The sequence below is a fragment of the Rhinichthys klamathensis genome, unplaced genomic scaffold, assembly GCF_029890125.1.
Source record: "Rhinichthys klamathensis goyatoka isolate OS25496 unplaced genomic scaffold, OSU_Roscu_1.1 h1tg000431l_1, whole genome shotgun sequence".
In the NCBI taxonomy this organism is placed as follows: Eukaryota; Metazoa; Chordata; class Actinopteri; order Cypriniformes; family Leuciscidae; genus Rhinichthys; species Rhinichthys klamathensis.
In genome coordinates this window covers 363,644-387,085 of record NW_026606927.1, presented here as the reverse complement: position 1 = coordinate 387,085, position 23,442 = coordinate 363,644, and the positions used below count along the sequence as shown (strand labels likewise).

Below are 23,442 nucleotides of genomic sequence, written 5' to 3'. Positions count from 1 at the left end.
CGGCGTCCAGCAGAGCGAGAGCGCGGTCTCTGTTCTCGGGCCTGGCGGCGCTGAGAAGCGGCGGCGGGTGGTGCGGGCTCTGGCTGTGAGCTCCGGGCAGACGGCTGTTTCGAGCGACCTGCTGCGGAGCTAGAGCACTTCGGGAGGAAGTGCTTCATAGCCTGCGATGTCTTTTGAACCTCCTGGAATCTGTCCGCAAAATCTTTGACGGCAGATCCGAAGAGGCCCGCTGACGAAATGGGCGTGTCGAGAAACACAGAGCGCACCGAGTCCGTCATCTCAGAGAGCTTTAACCACAAATGTCTCTCAGCCACGGTGAGAGAGGCCATGTTCCGCCCAACGGCCTGTGCAGCAGATTTAGCGGCGCGTAGAGCCAGGTCTGTAGCGCTCCTTAAATCCGCAACGCTGATCGATCCCGCGCCTTCCTCGTCCATTTTTCGGAGAAGGTTGGCCTGGAAGATCTGCAGGATGGCCATTGTGTGTAGCGCCGACACAGCTTTGCCCGGCGGCGGTGTAAGCGCGACCGTGCATGGCTGATGTCACTCGGCAGGCTTTAGATGGCAACACCGTCTGTGCTCGCCGTCCAGCAGAGGGCGGGCAGAGATGTGTTGCTACCGCTGCTTCCACAGGAGGAAGAAAAAGGTACCCTCTATCTTTCGCACCGTCCACAGTGGAGAATGCAGCAGAGACAGAGGTACGCATCCTGGCCGAGAAGGGGGCGTTCCAGGACCTCGCGACTTCTTCGTGAAGCTCAGGAAGAAAAGGCGCGGGTCTGGACTGTGATGGGGCGTGGTCCTTCTTGAGGAAGCATCCATCCAGTCGGTTGTGCGGGGGCAGCGCGGGCGCCTCCCAGTCGAGACCGAGGTTTTCGACGGCTTGAGAGAGCAGACGCATCAACTCTGACTCAATGCCAGCCCTTCTTCCAGAAGGCTTGTGAACAGCGGGGGGGAGGTCCACAGAGCTCGCCCAATCCTCACTGTCCGACGCCAGGATAGAACAGGCCTCGGCTATTTCGGCGATCTCAATGGCGGAAGCGGTGGCCGACGGCGGCCGCTGTCCGTCGGTGAGCGACTTGAGCGATGCCGGCGAAGCTGGCGGGCGAACCGGCGAGCTTTGGCGGGCAGGAGAAAGGCTCAGGAGCGCGCTGAGCACGGCGCTTTTTACGGCACTGCGTAACAGCGGGCTGAAGTGCAGGCTCTGAGAAGGATGCCAGGCGAGTCCTCAGAGTCACCATAGGCAGCAGCTCACAGTGAGGGCATCCGCCGTCGACGAGAGCGAGAGCCGCATGATCCTCACCCAGGCAGGAAACGCAGATGACATGGCGGTCCCCGTTGCTGAGTGTGGCTCGGCACGAGCCGCAGGATTTTTGCATTTTAAAAAGACGCTAGCTCTTTTAGAATTAATAGAGAGAGTGTGAGTCGCAGCGGCGAACAAACACTAGCAGTGAAAAAGGATATCGACGCCAGAAAGCGTAGCAGGTACGGCGGCTGAAGGCGGCGAGGTGAAGGCCAGCGGCTTCAGACTCGAAGGCATGTCCCGCTGTAGGCTTGCACTCAGACGGCGCGGCTTCTCACTCCGGATCCAGCGATGGAGTAGTGCTTCGCTGAAGAGATGAAAATCAGTTTGTATCAGCCTGTCGAGTGTATTTATAGGCCAAGGCCACGCCTATTCTGGCGGGACGTGACGAAATGGGCGCAAAGCGCCCCCATTGGGTATCACGTCCCGCAGGGCCTCTCTCGATAGGCTGCTGATGTTGCCGCAGGGCAGCCAATAGGCGCGCGAGCCGTCTTGCCTATGTCTGCATGCTGCTGCACAGCGTTTTACATTACATCAAAATTAAGGATAATTTTTGGCTTCAATATCTCGTGGAAAAGAGGTTTTCCCCATAGCGTAAGATATTACGCAGTACGAGAGATACTCTCGTAAGAGAACTGATTTTTCCAGCTGGTGATTCAGCCACACCAGAGAGGGAGACAGAAGTAGGTAATCTGTCAGTATATCTAAAAAGCATGATTGTGCCTGATGGAAAGGCGTCAAGTACAATTGCGAACTCTCTTGGCGTAACTGATGTTATATGTTGATAAAAAAATCTAGGTAGGAGAAAAGTCGCCCCTCTCCAATAAATAGCTGGTCCACCTGCAGTTTACCGCTTCGATAGTTTGCGTGAAGATTAGGTCAGGTGACGTATAGACAGTAAAGGAATGTGCAGTAAATACATGAGTAAATATCATAGACAATAAAAGGTAAATAGGAGGTGACGTATTTCCGCTTTTGAGTGGAGCTCACATAGACATATGAATTCGGACACACTGCTCTACTCGTGTGCTGTTTTTCGCATAGTACTATATAGTAGGGAAGTATGCGATTTCGGACGCAGCCATTGATTCGGAACAAACGATTTGTAAAGCTTCGTGAAGCAGTGTTTTGAAATTGCCATCACTATCAAACAGACTCCAACCTCTCCACAATGGCCAAGACCAGAGAGCTGTGTCAGGATATCAGCGATAAAATTGTAGACCTGCACAAGGCTGGGGCGGGTTACAGGACATGGCCAAGCGGCTTGGTGAGAAGGCAACAACAGTTGGTGCAGTGATTAGAAAATGGAAGATGTTCAAGATGACGGTCAGTCTCCCTCAGTCTGGAGCTCCATGCAAGATCTCACCTCGTGGGGCATCATGATCATGAGGAAGGTGAGGGATCAGCCCAGAACTACACGCCAGGACCTGGTCAATGACCTGAAGAGAGCTGGGACCACAGTCTTAAAGAAAACCATTAGTAACACACTACGCCGTCATGGATTAAAATCCTGCAGCGTCCCCCTGCTCAAGCCAGCGCATGTCCAGGCCCGTCTGAAGTTTGCCAATGACCATCTGGATGATCCAGGGGAGGAATGGAAGAAGGTCATGTGGTCTGATGAGACAAAAATAGAGCTTTTTGGTCTAAACTCCACTCGCCGTGTTTGGAGGAAGAAGGATGAGTACAACCCCAAGAACACCATCCCAACCGTGAAGCATCAGTACATCATTCTTTGGGGATGCTCTTCTGCAAAGGGGACGGGACGACTGCACCGTATTGAGGGGAGGATGGATGGGGCCATGTATCGCCAGATCTTGGCCAACAACCTCCTTCCTCTCAGTAAGAGCATTGAAGATGGGTCGTGGCTGGGTCTTCCAGCATGACAATGACCCGAAACACACAGCCAGGGCAACTAAGGAGTGGCTCCATAAGCATCTCAAGGTCCTGGAGTGGCCTAGCCAGTCTCCAGACCTGAACACAATAGAAGATCTTTGGAGGGAGCTGAAGGTCCATATTGCCCAGCGACAGCCCCGAAACCTGAAGGATCTGGAGAAGGTCTGTATGGAGCAGTGGGCCAGAATCCCTGCTGCAGTGTGTGCAAACCTGGTCAAGAACTACAGGACACGTATGAACTCTGTAATTGCAAACAAAGGTTTCTGTACCAAATATTAAGGTCTGCTTTTCTGATGTATCAAATACTTATGTCATGCAATAAAATGCAAATTAATTACTTAAAAATCATACAATGTAATTTTCTGGGTTTTTGTTTTAGATTTAGTCACTCACAGTGGAGTACCGATACACATTACAGACTTCTATGCTTTGTGGGAAAACCTGCAAAATCGGCTGTGTATCAAATACTTGTTCTCCTGCAAATGTTTATTAAGGTAAACACTGTATGCAAGATGCAAATATTTAAAGATTAAACCCCATTTTAAGAATAATTTGAAGCAAAAACTCTTCATTGATGTTTCCAATGCTTCTTTATGTTAGACCCACACTCCCCCTTTTTTCAATTTAATGTAATTTATTTATTTTTGTTGTATTTTGTGTTTTTTTCTAAATGCTGTATCAACACAAAAAATGTATTGTTGAAGTATGCCTTAAATATTTGTATTTGAATACTATTTAATAAAGGGAACTGTTTTTTTTTTATAATTTGCCTTTTTTATATACATGTTTAATGTATGTCTAGGAGATGCAATATATAACAGCCTCTGCAAATGGATATTAATACAATACAATTCAGCAAAAATAATATAAATTATTACTGTCTGTTAAATAAATAAAGGAAGAAAAAAAATTATTAAATTAAAATAATTACAATTAGAAGTGTAACTGTTGCTGACGTGTAGCTTGTAATATATATATATATATATATATATAAATATGTGTGTGTGTGTGTGTGTGTGTGTGTTTTACAATTTCATTGCTTATTGGGGCAGAAAAGACCCCAAATTCTTTTAATTCAATGCTTACATAATTAATACTTGTTTTGCTTTGTTTTCATTTGCGAAACAAAAATATAATTTTTTATTTGCTTCGTGTATACAGTAAATTTGTGAATGATTGACAGTGAAGTTGATTCATTTAATTAATTTCCTTACGGCACATTTAACAATATTGGACATTATCACAATATTTCTCCTGTTTGCCTCTCGGTCAGGAATCAAGTTGCAGTAATGACCGGCTGACTGTACATCATTATCCATTATTTGATTCCTCAGACCTTAGAAAAAAAAAGAAGAAAAAAAAGATTAAATATAACAATTGCAAAGATAAAATAAAATATGTTTGTTTCGTTAACTCTATAAAGAGATCTAATTTAATTGTTTATATGATTTTCTGTACTATCTATAGTTTGATATAACCAGCTGCATGTAAAAAACAGTGTCTGCCAGTAACGACAGTGTTTGGTAAACAGTTTACACACAATTATCCAAAAGCGGGTTTTGAATATAAAACAAGTACATAAATTAAGGACATTTTTGAAAAATTATTTTATTTATAGACTTTAGCCTTGCATTTACTTCCTCACTCAACAGCCCTTCCCAGCCTGTTGCCAGATTAGGGGAAATCATCAACCGCTAAAAGGTAATTAATTACAATATCCTATATAAAATAAATACTTTTCTGCACAACACAGTTAATCCACCACCATGACATATAAGTAGAACTGCAACTAATATGTGGTTCTGAATCTATTATTATTAATAATATTATTATTACGATCATCATCGCCTTCAATTGACTAGGCTTATTTCCACTATAAATGTGGAGCTGCATGATATATCGTACAAAACGTACGTGCATTTTTAAACGCAAAGGTATAGCAAATGAACTGTTCTAAAGTAGCATGAATAAAAAATAAATATGATTAAATATGAATAATACAATAATTATGACGATGCTAGAGGGCGGGCTTCTCTGCGAGGACTTGGCAACACTGTAACCGCTCCATGTGTTGTTAGCTACTCGCCGCTAGCCTGCATGCTATTATTGATTGATTTGTCAACACCCGAGCCTCTTTTCTAATATAATCAAATAAAACACAGGGCTTTCACAGACACATATATCGTTTGCCATTGATAAAAATGGCAGCGATTGCAGTAGCGGAAAACACTAGAGTCTTTCTTCTGGACATTGAAGGAACCACGACGCCCATCACGTTTGTCAAGGTAAGAGCCCACAGCCTGAGATCCTGAGCTAAACCCTGTCCAGAGGCTTTATTCTGCTGTCTCCTGTCTGCAGGACATCTTATTCCCCTTCATCAGAGAGAATCTGGAGGAATATCTGTCTGCACACTGGGAAGAAGACGAGTGCAAGCAAGATGTGCATCTGCTCAAGAAACAGGTTTCTCAGCTTATTTTCATATGAATATAGAATGGGTGGTTGTGTCAACGTTTTTTTTTTCCATAACAACATGCTATCAACCTCGCACTAACCAAAATGTGTGCGACAGTGTTTTGTAAATAAATAATTACTTTGATTAAAATGATTAAACATAGATTATAGGGCCCCTATTATGGATTTTTGAAAATGACCTTTCATGTAGTGTGTAACATAGGTCTAAATGAATGAAAACTGCGTCCTGCAAACAAAGTTTTAAATCTGAAAGTGCACCGTATATTAAGTTATTAGGTGTGTTCGACATCGGCTGCGGCTGGATGTAAGCGATCGGCGAGAGTAGCCGCGTGCAGGCGGGGAGGAGCTGCAAACGGAGACGTGAAGTCGGACACTTTCTGGTTCCCGTAGTGACCGCTCACGTGGTGTTTGTATACTTTAGCACAGCTGAAGTGAAATAAATGCAATATTTGCCAAATACACAGATGTTTCAGAGACATTTTCATTCAATACTTTATGTAGCCTACTGCTTCATACAGCGTTTGTTTGAACAAGAATAAAGTTCAACATAAGCCTACAGCTAGGCCTACTATCAATGAAGTGGAATCAACGTTTTTTAATCAGTTTTATTTTGATAAACATAACACAATAAATCGCGACTACATGAAAAGAGTGTTTACTGTTATTAAAAAACTGATTTGTGAGCTTTAGTGGAACTAAAGGTGTGAGAATAAACACGAAACGCACGTGATCGTTGTCATGCGGTGAATCCGGCCAATCGTGGAACAGCTGTGTCGTCATCACAGCTCGTGCAGCCCAGAGCAGCCGCTCTTCAGAAGCTGCGCTGGCTGAGTTCTCCGGCTACTCTCGAATCGCTCTCGCGGTACTTTGATGGCATACGTCACAGTCACGTGGCGTCGGCGCTGTATCAAGTCGGACAACATTTCTAACCGGCATGCACTGCTTCAAGTCTGCCGCCGATCGGTCTGCGCAGAGCTGCATGAAGTCGAACAAGCCTATTATCTTTCAAAAGTAAGAGTCGACTCTCTGAGTCAATGAAATGAATAGTTTTTCAAACGAGTCATAAGCCGTTTCGTTGTGACGTCAAGACCAAACATTAGCATATTGCCCGCCCACGTATTGCGCGCGCAGAGACCAGGGAAACTTGAACCTCGAACCGGCAGCTGATTCCTGTGGACACTGGGCAGCATCATGTCGAGAAGATGCTGTGCTCTACAATGTGAAGGTAAAGCCAGTTATTTTTCCACTGCCCAATCACTGGTTAAAATTAATCTTTACCACGATATCACAGCAGTGTAATCCTAAATTTTGCTGTGTTCCCTTTATTTTACTGACGACTGCTTAGTTTATCTCGGTGTTTAATGCAGGATTCGCAAACCGCTTGCTCTAGAAAGATGGTGTTCAAAATTAGCCTGACTTCGTCATACTCATATTCCAGTCAGAATGTGAGTCTGATACTGCTCCATAGGGCTTTGATTATGAGGCGTGTCTTAACCGAACCAGGAAAAAATAAAAACTCTGCACTCAATTGGACAGTGAGCTTTTCAGTTTCCACGTATTCACCGCAATATATTAGAAAAATACTCTGTAAATAAATGAGTACAAGTAAAATAATCGGTTTGTTGATGGACATGCACTTGTTAATGCTGATGGTGAGGAATTACAGTTGCAACATCTTATAATGTGCCTCGAACTGAGTAGCGTAACACTGAGTCCTGCTCGAGTCGTCCTTGCGATGGAGGTTCGGGTTGAATAACTAGTTCTTCCAGTGTTTCATCCTCGGACTCGCGCTCACATTGATATGGTCAAATTGACGTCATTGTTTGCTACCGTGTTTAGTTTACGGTGTAGGAAGCCTCAGGACAAGCAGAGCTGACGTTATGGCAATGGGCTTTTTTGTTTTTCCGACACGCTGTACGCGGTAAGCCAATCATAACAGACTGAGCTGTCTGGCCAATCAGAACAGAGTAGCTCGCAGAACGGAGGGATTTAGAGAGATTGATTCATTTGACAATTCGTTTGAGAATCATTGAAAATGTGATGATGTGCAAATGCTGTAATTGGTCAGACGGCCCAGTCTGTTGTGATTGGTCTTCTCTGCTCTGATTGGTCAGACGGCCCAGTCTGTTGTGATTGGTCTACCCTGCTCTGATTGGTCAGATGACCCAGTCTGTTGTGATTGGTCTTCTCTGCTCTGATTGGTCAGATGGCCCAGTCTGTTGTGATTGGTCTACCCTGCTCTGATTGGTCAGATGACCCAGTCTGTTGTGATTGGTCTTCTCTGCTCTGATTGGTCAGATGGCCCAGTCTGTTGTGATTGGTCTACCCTGCTCTGATTGGTCAGACGGCCTAGTCTGTTGTGATTGGTCTACTCTGCTCTGATTGGTCAGACGGCCCAGTCTGTTGTGATTGGTCTTCTCTGCTCTGATTGGTCACACGGCCCAGTCTGTTGTGATTGGTCTTCTCTGCTCTGATTGGTCAGACGACCCAGTCTGTTGTGATTGGTCTACTCTGCTCTGATTGGTCAGACGGCCCAGTCTGTTGTGATTGGTCTACCCTGCTCTGATTGGTCAGACGGCCTAGTCTGTTGTGATTGGTCTACCCTGCTCTGATTGGTCAGACGGCCCAGTCTGTTGTGATTGGTCTACCCTGCTCTGATTGGTCAGATGGCCCATTCTGTTGTGATTGGTCTACTCTGCTGATTGGTCAGACGACCCAGTCTTTTGTGATTGGTCTACTCTGCTCTGATTGGTCAGATGGTCCAGTCTGTTGTGATTGGTCTACTCTGCTCTGATTGGTCAGATGGCCCAGTCTGTTGTGATTGGTCTACCCTGCTCTGATTGGTCAGACGGCCCAGTCTGTTGTGATTGGTCTACCCTGCTCTGATTGGTCAGATGGCCCATTCTGTTGTGATTGGTCTACTCTGCTGATTGGTCAGACGACCCAGTCTTTTGTGATTGGTCTACTCTGCTCTGATTGGTCAGATGGCCCAGTCTGTTGTGATTGGTCTACCGTTTACAGCGCACAACGGAAGCTAAATGTCCATTACCGTAACTGAACTTCAGCTTCGTCCAGTGGCTTCCTAAAGCTCAGAGGAAGCGTTTTGGGAATCCCCCATTGACCTCTGAGATCTGAGAAGCAGCCGTCAGTAAAATGACGTGTTTGTGGGCGTGTCAAGTTGTTCTCGGGCGGAAAACGTACAACATAGGCGGGCATTATGCAAATGTCTGTTCTAGTGACGTATAACCGTCACGCAGTGGGATTCGAAATACCAATGACTCGTGTAGGAGGTTCAGAGTATTCTTTCTTTTGGGAGACAATAACTTTTTATTTATCGTACGCTTTCAACTTTACAACTTTGCAGAACGTTTACATTCATAAACAGCTATATTACACACTGCATGAAAAGGAATATTTGAAAAACCATAATAGGGGCACTTTAAATGAGTTATAAAGGTTAAATTAAACAATAAACAAATAGATTTAAAAAAAATTGATTTAAAATGAAAAAAATATAGTACTGTGTATTATTTATTTAAGGTATAATTTTGGTCTTAATGTTATTTTACTTTTTTGTTTTACTATTGATTTATTAATATTTAGAATTAGCTTTTTATTTTCATATAAACATTTTGCATATTATTATTATGTTATTTTTTATTATTTTTTTATTAGGTTTATTTAGGTTTAATTTATTTTTGGTTTAGTTTTATTTATTTCCAGTTGATAATTTAACTGCTTCAACTTCTTTCAGTTTATTGCCAACTGAGGCAACATTTCAAATTGTCATTAATATTTCAGTTAACAGAAATTCTGTTTAATTGTTTTAGTTAACCGAGAAAGCTTATTAAAAGATAATTGCGACTTTTTATTTCATTTCTCACAATTATGATTTTATATAATGCAATTCTGAGAAAAAAAGCCAGAATTGCGAGACGAAAAAGTCGCAATTCTTTTACATTTGTATTATTCCATGCTGGAAAAAAAGCTTCAATAGATAACCTGGTCTTTGTATATAGAATTAATTTATAGCTGCCTTTTAAATGTGAGCATGTTGTTCCCGCGCATCAACGGTCGTGTGTGTGTCTGAAAGCCGGATAATGGCTGTAACGCAGTGGTTGTGCCGTGTCTGTCGTCAGGCTGAAGAGGACTTGCGGCAGAATAAAGCGGGTCCCGTGCACGCGGTGGACCAGACGGTCCACACAGACGAGGAGAAGGCCATCCGTGAGGTGGTGGATAACGTGGTGTGGCAGATGGACGCGGACCGCAAGAGCACGGCGCTCAAGCAGCTGCAGGGACACATGTGGAGAGCCGCCTACATGACCGGCAAAATCAAAGGCGAGTAAGTAAACCTCATCTCTCCCAGCGCACACAGCCACACCTGGTGAGGATATATGCACACACACACACACCTGGTGAGGATATATGCACACACACAGCCACACCTGGTGAGGATATATGCACACACACTGATCATTTTGTGGTCTATTTATAAATGTATACTATAGGCTATTAAACTAGGTTGTGGCTGCAGCCTTTTTCCAACTCGGATATACATAAACACACAATAACAGCATTTTACACATTAACACATTTGCACACACACGGTTCGTTTTTTTGGATTTTTTTCTTTCATCAGAATGGTACGAACCTTGGTCGAAGGTTTTGGCACTTGCTAAAGAAATGAACAAAGAACGTTTGGCACTGCACACATTTGGAGCTTGTTTAGATTCATGGCTTTGATTTTCTCACAGTTTTAGAGTGAAATGTGTATTGGAAAATATAAGTTTCTTATAAAAATTTTAAATTGTATTTTTGTGCATTTTTCATTACAAGAAATGTAACATTCTATAACTTTTTCAAATTCAGTTGAAGTTGGAAATGTAATTTTTCAGCTCCATGCTCAAAAAGTGAAGAGATGGATTATAAATACTGCATAATATAATTTAGTATTATATAAAATCCCCTAAAAATAAAAAATATTAAATAAAAAACATTATCGAACTAAAATAAAGTGCAATCATTTCATTGGAAAAAAATAATAATTTTGGCCAACGCGAACAGTATTTTTCTTTATATATATATATATTACTAATGCAATAAGCAGAGATACTAAATATTGTTTTCCTCTGAAGCCGTTCATAAGAGCTGTGACTAATCCTTATTTTGATAGTAGATTAATCTGATTATTTCTTTGAGTAACTGATAATGTTCTGTATTTAATTGGATCATGTGACACTGAAGACGAGTAATGATGCTGCAAACTCCGCTCTGATCACAGGAATACATTACACTTTACTATAGTATTTTACATTGTAGTAATGCAATATTGTTGTTTTACTCTGTGTTTTTGGTGAGATAAGAGCAGAGAGACGTGTGTTTGGCTCTCAGTGACGGTTTCTGCTGCGGTATAGATGAGTGATGTGGTGTCTCGTCGCAGGGTGTATCCGGACGTGGCTCCGGCCGTCAGGAGGTGGAGGCATCGGGGACTGAAGGTGTTCATCTACTCCTCCGGGAGTGTGGAGGCACAGAAGCTGCTCTTCAGATACTCCGTGCAAGGCAATCTGCTCGACGTAAGCCGGAGCTGTTAGATGTGATGACACTGTTTAGATGGGGTTCGTTCTCGAAGGAATGTTTTGAGTCGTTGTTTGCGCTCGTAAGCAGGGTCGTGTGCTTCACAAACCCATTGAACTCATTTATGTGACTCATTATTATATAAGAGGTCATTTTCAGTAGGAAGCTCTGATGGCCATCAGATTATCCTTATTGATGACGTTTTCTTGTCAATCTGATGAAAGCTGCAGTGTTATTGTAGTATTATTAATATACTTTATTTTTTATTAATATTATTTATTTTTAATATTACTTAAACTACTTTGTAATTTTTTTGTGGTGCAGTGTTATTTTAGTGTTATTTAAATTTTGTTCATTGTTTGTTTTAGTAATTTTCTTACAGCTTTTTATTTTATTTTTATATATATATATATATATATTTGATTTTGCTTTTAATATATTTTTATTTTAGTTTTTGGAAGTTTAGTACTTCAAGTTAAACTTATTTTAAATTCATTTGATATTGATATTCAATTGAAATTTTTATTTAAGTTTAAGGTTTTTTTCTTCTTTCCACTCCTTTTCGAATATGTAATGGACATTGACAAGAGTAAGAAAAGAAAAAAAAGTCTTTGACTGTAACTATTGTTAATTAATTTGTTTTATTGTGTTATTGGAATCATTTTGATTTGTTTGCTTGATTTTATTTTCTTGTCAGATGTTCTTTTGCATAAATTTGAAATAAATAAATTTACATTTGTTTTAGTTCACAATAACAACAGCACTGGCATGTTTTTGTCATGTTTATTAGTTTTTGTTTTGTATTTCTATTTAGCTTTTAATGTTCTATTTATTTTAGTTCGTTTTTTTGCATTTTAGGACTGAATACTTCTAACTTTCCAAAATGAATTTTAATCTAAAATGTCCATTTTATTTCATTTTTATTTTAGTCTTTATAAACACTGACCAGTAGTACTTGAACTACCGACTGTTATTTTACCCAGAAAGCCAACAAACAGCATTCCGATCACAAAGTGTACATTTGTGGGACACAAAATGACCACCAAGTTTATATGGATTGATGTGGATTTGCAAGTTTTTAACTTATTTTTTTTTTTTTTGTTCTTTCAGTTGTTTGACGGTCACTTTGACACCAACATTGGCGCTAAAGTAGACAGTAAAAGCTACGAGAACATCGCCGAGAGGATCGGATGTCAGCCAGAGGAAATCATGTTCTTAACGGACGTCACACGAGGTGGGCGCTCAGAAACCTTTCACTCCTGCCGTAATGGCTTCAGTTTAACGCAGACTCATTCACACACACACCTCTCCTCCTCCACAGAGGCGAAGGCAGCCGAGGACGCCGGGGTGAACGTGGCTGTCGTCGTCAGACCTGGAAACATGGAGTTAACCGAAGAGGAAAGGAAACATTATACAGTCGTCACGTCTTTCAACCAGTTAGAACTGAGCGGCAATATTTGACATGGGATCATGTGGGAACAACCAGTGGTCCCGATCCGCTGGACTGAAACTCCAGGAATCCAGGTGCTTGTTTTTTTACACTGAAACCCATCGTAGAATTATAATACACTTACATTCTCTGTGAATGTTTAATGTGACGCGTTAATGCCTGTCTCCCCCACACACTCATCATAACCTGCCACCTGGACACAGGTTTAGTGTGACTGTACCTCATGTCAAGCGCAGTCGGATCAACCTCAATATTAAATGTTGTTGTAAAATTTTATTCCAAACGGACACATCGAACAAATCACATGTGCAACATTTAGATACACCAGCACCCATGTCTGTTTTAGGAACAAAATACAGGATTATGACCAATGCCAGAGATGTGTCACAATATTTAACACCAAGTAGGCCTATAAAATGCAGGACCGGCTCGAAATGAATGCGGTTACGTGAATACAACACATCTATGATTGCATTTGACTTGGAATTTCTTCTTCACGTTAAACTAATAGTAGAGATGCACAATATATCAGCCGATATATGTTCATTTTTAATGTTATCGGCCCAGAAAGAAAATGTAGCCGATATATTAAGGCCGATAAATAATGGATTATTTCCTTCAGCTGAGACACTTAAGATGCTCATCATTAGGCTTTTGAATTGCTTGAAATATGTTTGAAATCACTTCAAAAAACGAAAATACAGTAAAGTGCAAAGTATGTCATGTCGGCTACACAACATTATCATGAGAACATTATAATTGTGTGTTTGGGACATGGCTTTTAATAATGAGACTTTAGTTTTGTAATCAGGCTCTCAAAAATTATACAAAAATTTGGATTCAGATTTATCGGCCAATATATCGGTTATCGGTTTTCAAATGTAAAGAATTATTGACATCGGCCCAGATTTTCATATCGGTGCATCCCTAACTAATAGTTCCTCATCTATTGCGTGACGATTCCTCAGAAGTGCTTCTGTCTTCCACAGAAAACAATAACAGCATACCGATTCGAAGCGACAAACCAATTGGTGAATAATAACAGAGTCTTCATAATAACCTGCATCAAGAAACTCTTATTAATTGCTGTATTTCGAAGGATTATCTTGCCAAAAACCTGTATCGGATCTTCTTAAAAGTGTCCTTGTTACTTCAGTCATCTCACACAAACATGGAACACATCACAGTGAATCCTTGTGCATTTCATGAACTTGTTGCCTATCTACTATTCAGCAAACACAATCATCCAAAGGTCTTTCTGGAGAGATTACGCTGGGCTCACATGCATGACTGGCGAACACTGGGAGCCTATAGCTGGTCAGACTGGTACTCTGAGACCTCAGAGAAGCTCTCGGACAGGCTGAGCGGAGGCTCGCGCTCGTCGCTGCAGACGATCTCGAAGCGGTAGTGGCGAAACTCGATGGCGAACGTGCCCAGGTACGTCAGGAAGAACATGACCAGCGCCCACTGGGCCCGGGCCGCGTGCATGTGGAGCCGCTGGGCCATCAGAGCGAAATCTGGCAGCTGTGGTCAAGGCTGACATGTGGAGAACCAATCACAGCTGGGCATGAGGCCGGCGAGCAGGGCTGGGTGACCTATCAAACACCGGGCGAGCGCGTGTCATAGGAAACACACCCAGCTGATTTCCTCATCTTCTCTTGAGACGTTATCATGATCTCGCCGTCTCTTGTTTGGACACAGCAAGTCATTATTACCCAACTGATCTACTATTAAACTCATTTCTTACCCATAAAACCTGTTTTAACTCCATATGCAATGTATGACAGATGTGTGTGATGTATCACAAACAAAAGCAATCAAATTGAATTGTTCTGTTTGTACGTTAACTCGAACTCTTCCACCATCTTGCTTTAAAATTAATCTCAAGGATTGGTAACACTTTATTTTAAGGAGACGTAGTTGCACGTTACTACATACTTTAGTATTAGCAGGAATATTATGCAAAATTACATGTAACTAAACCAAACTCTAACTCTGTAGTAAGTTGGAACATGTAGGCTAGTTAATTAATATTACTCAGCACTTAAGTACAGTAAATTATGCATGATCACAAGTAACTAACTGTAACTCTATAGTAAGTACATGTGGTTAATTGTAATAGTAATATTAATGTAATTACGTCACCTTAAAATAAAGTGTTAGGGTCACATGACCATAATGTAAATGATGCGGTGTTCATGTCGCAACATTATATTCACAGCTGTCACGTCCTCCTCAGACTGTCACTGCATCTAAAATCGAATACGTCCCTACTATATAGTAGGTGAGAAGTCCCCGGTGAGATTGTGAAGTGTGCTCACGGTGGTCATTTTACTATCCCATGAGGCCACAGGAGGGGGTGTGTGAATGACAGGGAAGCGACGCGTGACTGGCGCTGGTTGGTCATGTGACCGTAACAACATGGCCGATGTAGTACGTCCAGATTACATTCATACCACCCATATTCATACTATATAGATCACGTTTTTAATGGTCGTGAAGTAAGTTCCAATTCAAATGTAGACCTACTGAATTGGTCCGGTAGGAAAATCCCCATCTTATTCCCACTGTACAGCCGCAACCATTAATCTGGCGATATCAGATCAAGCATAGGTGAGTACAGCAGTAGCTCAGGCGGTGAGCTGGTTTGTTCAGTATTAGACTAGATGGCGGATCACTTTAGCATGGCTAGAAATGATAACGATAACTACATTTTAATAATAGTTCTAATTCCATGAGAATAGCAGATATAACGACAGTGACACAGGAACGCTGGAATCACTTTCAGAACAATTTTTTTCCCAGCTGATGAATGATTAAAAACATTGACAGCCAATCAGAATCCTCCAGACTTGAGCATTTAAAGCGACAGACGTCGAACCTGCAGTGAACAGTGTCCACACAAACACACAATAACCTTCTAATATAGCTAGCGTTGTCTTTATAACGGGCCTTCAGCAGGGTTCTCATTCATTTTCTGTGAATCATTGTTGTTTTTTTCCTCAGTGATTTGATTCATAAGTCTGGTTCAGCAATTCTTTTGCTTCATCGTTCAAAAGTGTTCACGGATGTCCCCGCATGACTTTTTATGTACATTATAAATGTGTCACTAAAATAAAGGTAAATATTGTGATTTATTACTGTGTTTTGTTGCAGTATATCATCGATCTTGTGAAAAAGATCACTTGTTAGTACTTATGGAAATAATATACTTCACAAGAATAAAGTTAAGTGCGAACAGAATGCTTTCTTGACACTTAATTGCATGTTAGTTGCAATTAAATGAAAAAAGTATTAGTTGAATAATTTGACATTATCACAAAATGCACTTTTTAAAAGTCTACTTAAGTGCGTTAAAGTCCTGAAATTGGACTCTCTTTACGTCTTTTAAGTGCACTACAAGGGTTGTGTGTGTATTCAATGAAAATTGTTGCTCTGGTATCAATTTTCAATGCTATAATTTTGAATCTATTGTGTCTGGTTGTTTGAAATGGCATTTTCAGATATTTCACAGATACACACTGAGTATCAGTTCTGGCGTTATCACCCAGCCCTATAATGCATAAGTCACTTGAATCTGAGGATACATGTGTTCATCCTGCACAGTGTTGGTGTAGGGAAGAAGGATACAGAGCAGCATGCAGGAAGTGACCGCCCCGGACAACAGGAAGCGGGGGATTCCTGCTCGCTTGCCTTCGCTCCTCAGGTTGACCTTCAGGGTCATGAAAGACTGGACCCAGCAGAACAGGGTCCCCAGGCCGAAGGTCATGGAGGTGCCAATATTATGCAGTTCCTCATCGTTGGACAGCTAGATTAAAAAGTGACACACGAATAAGGTGTTTGGGTTAAAAGAGTGATGTAAAATTATACTTGGAATACTTGTACAGAAATACTTAAGGAAACTGGACACTTAATAACTAATTGCCACGTCACTTGTTTTTTAGCTCGGACAAACAACACAACAAACACTGGGTACTTATGGTTCAAATCCTCCTCGGAATTTCGTATTTTCCTGGGAGGAATCTTTTAGGATTTGCTAAATTTGTCTCAGACGGCCAAATCGCGGCTAAAATCGCACAGTGTGCACCCGGCTTAAGTGCTTCAATGTTATGGTTGCAAAAAGAGGGTGTGATTGATACCTGGAAGTTGCCCACTAAAGTCATGCCGAAGCAGGCGAGCGAGAGCGCCGCCAGACTGCCGATGTTGAGCCAGGGCTTCTGCACTCGCGGCTTCAGCTGCAGGTATCTCAGCACTCCCAGGATAAAGCCTGGACACCACCACACAACTCGTTTCAGACAATTATACATTACTGTCAGCTGTGTGTATCTCACACACACATGCAATTTAATAACTACGGCTGCGTTTACACGACAACGATGTACTAAAAACAGAACAGCTTTTCCTTTTTCCCAAACGTCAAAACGATCCCGTTCACACGGATCCGTGAAAACGACTAAAAACGCTGTATTATAGTGACAATATATATTGTGTATAGTTCACCCAAAGTAAAAATTAAAGTTTTCAGTTTTAGTGTCAGTACTACATTAAACTGCTATATATAATGTTGAATATAATGTATAATTATGCAATGGGGGAATTTTTGTGTGTCCTGATGATGCCAAATGTCTTGTTATCAGTAAAAGTGTCCGACATTATTTTAAATATCTAGTCAGTGACAGAGAACAAGCATATTCGTCTAAAATAATTCAGTATTTTCAGCTCCAGAATCATGAATATTGTTATTCTGGTGTCTCTATTGTCCTGTGCTTTGGGTTTCAGCACCAAGTCCATCCTATTCATTTACACACACAATGTAACACCAAATTTAGCGTTTTAATCAACAGTGCATTTATTGTTAACCTTTTATCATGTCTTGGAGTATCGCAATAATATCGTATCGTGAGTTCAGTGTCGTGATCTGTATCGTGAATCGTGACATGAGGGCATCGCTACACCCCTACTATAGACTAAACATGTAATACACATGTGCATGACATTAATGTTTTCACAAATTCACCTTTTTGTAATTGACAAACTTGCACGTTTAAACTCATTTTCAAAATGTGCGTTTTCAGACCCCCAAAACGCCGTTGTCGTGTAAATGGACGACCAAAGCGCACAAAAAGTTTCCAGTTTTTAGTTGAAACCAGTGTCGTGTAAACGCCACCTAAACTGATGTGCACATGTTGTGATGTAATGCTGCCGAACACTGCAACGGTTTCAACAGGCTGCAATTTCGGTGCTTAATAAATAATGACTGAATTAGTTGTAAGATCATCAACCGCATGAAAAAAGAAAAGAAAACCAACTCGCTTGACAGAACCGGAGCACCACTCATACCTACAAAGGCCGCCATGTTCATGACTTGACTAAACACGCAGCTGGCAGGAGGTGCGTTGCCTGCAATGCTAAACGGTATAAGAACTTTCATCAGCCCTCCAAACAAAGAAACAAATATGTGAAATATAGATAATAAAATTCGTGAAGATCTACCTGATATATGGAGGAGATTTAGATTCGGACCTTCTATGAACAGAAGAAGGCATTAATATTATGATTCCTCAAACGACTGGCATGCAATAGAGGTCGGGTTCCCTTACTTGTACTCTGAACTGAGTGGCGTGATTTTCTCGTCCTCCACAGCAATGAAATACCTGTGCATGAATGAAATGATATGATGTTTATCTGAACAGCAGCTTAAATCAGTGAGGTGGATTGGGTTGTGTATACTCACACGACCCAGAGGCCGGCAGCTGTGAAGACCGAGAACATCACGGGCAGGAACATCCATGGACTGCACTTCCTCATCGTGAGCGTCAGTCGAACCGCCCTGCCGTAAAACAAACAGCCCACAGTTATACGCTAACTAATGCATCACGGCCTGAGTGCGAAAAGTGTGTGCTTCTCTTTAGCGGACTTTATTCTGGACGTATTTTTCTCCACAGAGATTTGAAAAATCTTCAATAAAAAGTAACAAACCAAACTAATCGGCTACGACAATCTGTGGGAATGAACTACTGATCTCATGTGATTGACCCAAAAATCACAGTACAATATACTTGAGTAAAGTATGAAAGCAATATATTTTATAGCAAACTATTCAGATATAGCCTTGTGAAAAGAAGTGCGCTTAATAGTACAGTATGTGCACTCTTAAAGTCCCCACTTAGTCGATCATTTGATCCCTTAAAGCTCTTCTTTGATCACCAAAATTACATATTTAACAGTTTTTTCCCTGAAACATTCCTTATGTCTTAAAATATCTTGAATGTAACTCGACACCATTGCCTCATTTAGTATACGTGGTTCTATGAATATGCGAATGAGCCCCGCCTCCACTCACTCACTCACTCAGCTCAGAGATCCACTCGTTGACGATCACACGTTGATCTGATTGGTTACAAGGTCGTGTGTGACGTCAGAAACACCAGCGATTTCACACCGTGTTTTTGAGACTGTCTTTGGTTCACTGCAGTTTTAAGCAGAACATACTCAGCAATGCTGTCGACTTATGAACTTACACATGGGTTGTCTTAAAGCACATTAATAACACCACATAGAAACAACATTAAAAGCTGGATTTTCACAAAATGGATTAAGCATGCAAATAAGTGTCAGGATGGCTGAGATTCATGGGAGTTATTGCATTTCCACAGAAACTTCTCTGATTGGTGGATCTCTCTTCATGCATTATGGGTAAAGAGGTCCATTTTACTGCCAGAATCCTGCAGTTGCACTTTATTGTGAATAAGACAGGAATTAAACAACTGTCCAGTCTCAAGATTTCTTCGAGGTTGCCTGATGCGTCGACAGGTTTCAGTCTATTGAGAGACGAAACAAAAATGCAGTCATTTCTCTTGCATGGCCCATTGAACGCTTCCATAATCCAGTTATGTTTATTGATCAGTCATTGGTGTTTCAGTGGACAGCGCATTGGTGCTGAATCAGGATTCATTTCCCTTCCTGGTCTCACATTCACAAATAACGTTACAGCTGCAGACATCTGATGGACTTACTCAAACTATACAAAACTGGTATGTTAAAACATTGTATTTCTTGAGACTCGAAATAATAAAACGATATCTTGGTTTGGAGGACCATAACTGTTCAATACATTCAAAACCAAAGCATGACTATGTTTGAAGAGAAATACACAGCCTCGATTGTCTAAAACTGAATCTGATCGCTGGGCGGAAATAATACGAGACATTTCTGCCAAAAAAGCGAGTCCGTATTGTGTTCGCACGTCGTATAATAATGACTTTATTGTGAACGGTGAGTATAACCCCATACCTTGTAGACAGCGCACTCTTCTGTCGCGTCCAAACCCCGCCGTGTCCTCTTCATTTCAGTAGGACTCAGAGACAGACATGTTTGGCTTCGGTAGTGTGTGAGATGTGTGTGTGTGTGTGTGTGTGTGTGTGTGTGAAGGGTTTGTCTCTGTCAGAACCGATGTGAAGTCTTCACAGCGTATTGGGCCCGACGGACTCGGTCTGATGTTTCTCACACAGACACTGCGCGCCATAGATGTGACGAGTAGTCGTGTTCGATTCGCAAACGAGTCGTTCGTTTGAACCAGTTCTTTTTAGGGATTCATACGAACCGAATCGCAAAGCATCTGTAGTGTACATCACTCCACAGCAGACACGGCGCTGCCACTGAGTGGAAGAATAGAATAGAATAGAAACAGGATCCCTAAAGATATGTGTGATCTGAATTTAAATACGTGGTATGGGTTTAAGTCCAAACCTTTTGAATAAAAATGGCATTGTTTTAAAGGTGACCCACAAGGGGGTTTTAAAGTCACCATGAAATCAAAATAGACAATTATTTTTTTCATGTCTCGTATACATCTTTTCACAAGTTTTTTTTAAAATTTAGATTTATGTTTAGACATTATAAAATAATTATTATAACAATAAGTATTTTTCAAAGTTTAGCTTTTTTATTGAAGTATCATATTTTTGCAATTACGACATTATTACAGTCAATCCTAAACATAGTGTTACACATGTGTTTTATGCGTGTATGTTGTGTGTGTTTGCATTTGTTCTGTGTGTGTGTTCTGTATTGTAACTGAATTTTGACAAAAAAAAGTAACAAAGAGCAGCTAATGGCAGACCATTTTTCATTTCTTATGAGTTATTATGTTGTGTGTGTTTTCTCCATCAGGGATGTGTTGTGCTTTCACCCCTTCATTTTTTGTGTGCTTTCTGCATTGAAATATTCTACACGAGCACAGGTTATGTGAGTAAAACATTACACGAGCACAAGTTATGTGAGTATACTAAAACACAGCACTAGCACAGGTTATGTGAGTATATTAAAACATGACACGAGCACAAGTTATGTGAGTATACTAAAATATGACACCAGCACAGGTTATGTGAGTATATTAAAACATGACACGAGCACAAGTTATGTGAGTATACTAAAATATGACACCAGCACAGGTTATGTTAGTATATTAAAATATGACACCAGCACAGGTTATGTGAGTATATTAAAACATGACACTAGCACAGGTTATGTGAGTATATTAAAACACGGCACTAGCACAGGTTATGTGAGTATACTAAAACACGACACGAGCACAGGTTATGTGAGTATATTAAAACATGACACCAGCACAGGTTATGTGAGTATATTAAAACATGACACAAGCACAGGTTATGTGAGTATATTACAACACGGCACTAGCACAGGTTATGTGAGTATACTAAAACACGACACGAGCACAGGTTATGTGAGTATATTAAAACACAGCACGAGCACAGGTTATGTGAGTATATTAAAACATGACACAAGCACAGGTTATGTGAGTATACTAAAACATGACACGAGCACAGGTTATGTGAGTATATTAAAACACGACACAAGCACAGGTTATGTGAGTATATTAAAACATGACACAAGCACAGGTTATGTGAGTATATTACAACACGGCACTAGCACAGGTTATGTGAGTATACTAAAACACGACACGAGCACAGGTTATGTGAGTATATTAAAACACAGCACGAGCACAGGTTATGTGAGTATATTAAAACATGACACAAGCACAGGTTATGTGAGTATACTAAAACATGACACGAGCACAGGTTATGTGAGTATATTAAAACACGACACGAGCACAGGTTATGTGAGTATACTAAAACACAGCACGAGCACAGGTTATGTGAGTATACTAAAACACAGCACGAGCACAGGTTATGTGAGTATATTAAAACACAGCACGAGCACAGGTTATGTGAGTATACTAAAACACAGCACGAGCACAGGTTATGTGAGTGTACTAAAACACGAAACGAGCACAGGTTATGTGAGTATACTAAAACACAGCACGAGCACAGGTTATGTGAGTATACTAAAACACAGCACGAGCACAGGTTATGTGAGTATATTAAAACACAGCACGAGCACAGGTTATGTGAGTATATTAAAACACAGCACGAGCACAGGTTATGTGAGTATACTAAAACACGAAACGAGCACAGGTTATGTGAGTATACTAAAACACAGCACGAGCACAGGTTATGTGAGTATACTAAAACACAGCACGAGCACAGGTTATGTGAGTATACTAAAACACAGCACGAGCACAGCTTATGTGAGTATACTAAAACACGAAACGAGGACAGGTTATGTGAGTATACTAAAACATTACATGAGCACAGGTTATGGTTATGTGAGTATACTAAAACACAGCACGAGCACAGGTTATGTATGTTAAAACATAACACGAGCACAGGTTATGTGAGTATATTAAAACATGACACGAGCGAGCACAGGTTATGTGAGTTTATTAAAACATGACACCAGCACAGGTTATGTGAGTATATTAAAACATGACACGAGCACAGGTTATGTGAGTATATTAAAACATGACACGAGCACAGGTTATGTGAGTATACTAAAACACAGCACGAGCACAGGTTATGTGAGTATGTTAAAACATAACACGAGCACAGGTTATGTGAGTATATTAAAACATGATACGAGCACAGGTTATGTGAGTATATTAAAATGACACCAGCACAGGTTATGTGAGTATATTAAAACATGACACGAGCACAGGTTATGTGAGTATATTAAAACATGACACAAGCACAGGTTATGTGAGTATATTAAAACATGACACGAGCACAGGTTATGTGAGTATATTAAAACATGACACGAGCACAGGTTATGTGAGTATACTAAAACACAGCACGAGCACAGGTTATGTGAGTATGTTAAAACATAACACGAGCACAGGTTATGTGAGTATATTAAAACATGATACGAGCACAGGTTATGTGAGTATATTAAAATGACACCAGCACAGGTTATGTGAGTATATTAAAACATGACACGAGCACAGGTTATGTGAGTATATTAAAACATGACACAAGCACAGGTTATGTGAGTATATTAAAACATTTCACGGGCACAGGTTATGTGAGTATATTAAAACACAGCACGAGCACAGGTTATGTGAGTATATTAAAACACAGCACGAGCACAGGTTATGTGAGTATATTAAAACATGACACGAGCACAGGTTATGTGAGTATATTAAAACACAGCACGGGCACAGGTTATGTGAGTATATTAAAACACAGCACGAGCACAGGTTATGTGAGTATATTAAAACATTTCACGGGCACAGGTTATGTGAGTATATTAAAACACAGCACGGGCACAGGTTATGTGAGTATATTAAAACACAGCACGAGCACAGGTTATGTGAGTATATTAAAACATGACACGAGCAC

At 40.9% G+C, this 23,442-nt stretch overlaps 2 protein-coding genes across 2 annotated transcripts; one reads left to right on the top strand and one right to left on the bottom strand.

Moving 5' to 3' along the window:
- The first annotated feature begins 5,230 nt into the window (after window positions 1-5,230).
- enoph1 (enolase-phosphatase 1) lies at window positions 5,231-13,102 on the top strand. Its single transcript, XM_056235827.1, has 6 exons — window positions 5,231-5,474; window positions 5,548-5,649; window positions 9,801-10,003; window positions 11,102-11,234; window positions 12,346-12,469; window positions 12,557-13,102. The coding sequence occupies exons 1-6, from the start codon at window positions 5,391-5,393 to the stop codon at window positions 12,694-12,696; spliced, it is 786 nt and encodes a 261-aa protein (XP_056091802.1). The 5' UTR covers window positions 5,231-5,390; the 3' UTR covers window positions 12,697-13,102.
- Window positions 13,103-13,641: 539 nt separating this feature from the next.
- tmem150c (transmembrane protein 150C) lies at window positions 13,642-20,091 on the bottom strand. The gene is made up of 8 exons (XM_056235829.1): window positions 19,979-20,091; window positions 18,420-18,515; window positions 18,286-18,339; window positions 18,179-18,211; window positions 18,026-18,093; window positions 16,825-16,952; window positions 16,316-16,493; window positions 13,642-14,202 (listed from the first exon to the last, which is right to left on the bottom strand). The coding sequence occupies exons 2-8, from the start codon at window positions 18,491-18,493 to the stop codon at window positions 13,994-13,996; spliced, it is 744 nt and encodes a 247-aa protein (XP_056091804.1). The 5' UTR covers window positions 18,494-18,515; window positions 19,979-20,091; the 3' UTR covers window positions 13,642-13,993.
- Window positions 20,092-23,442: the final 3,351 nt, after the last annotated feature.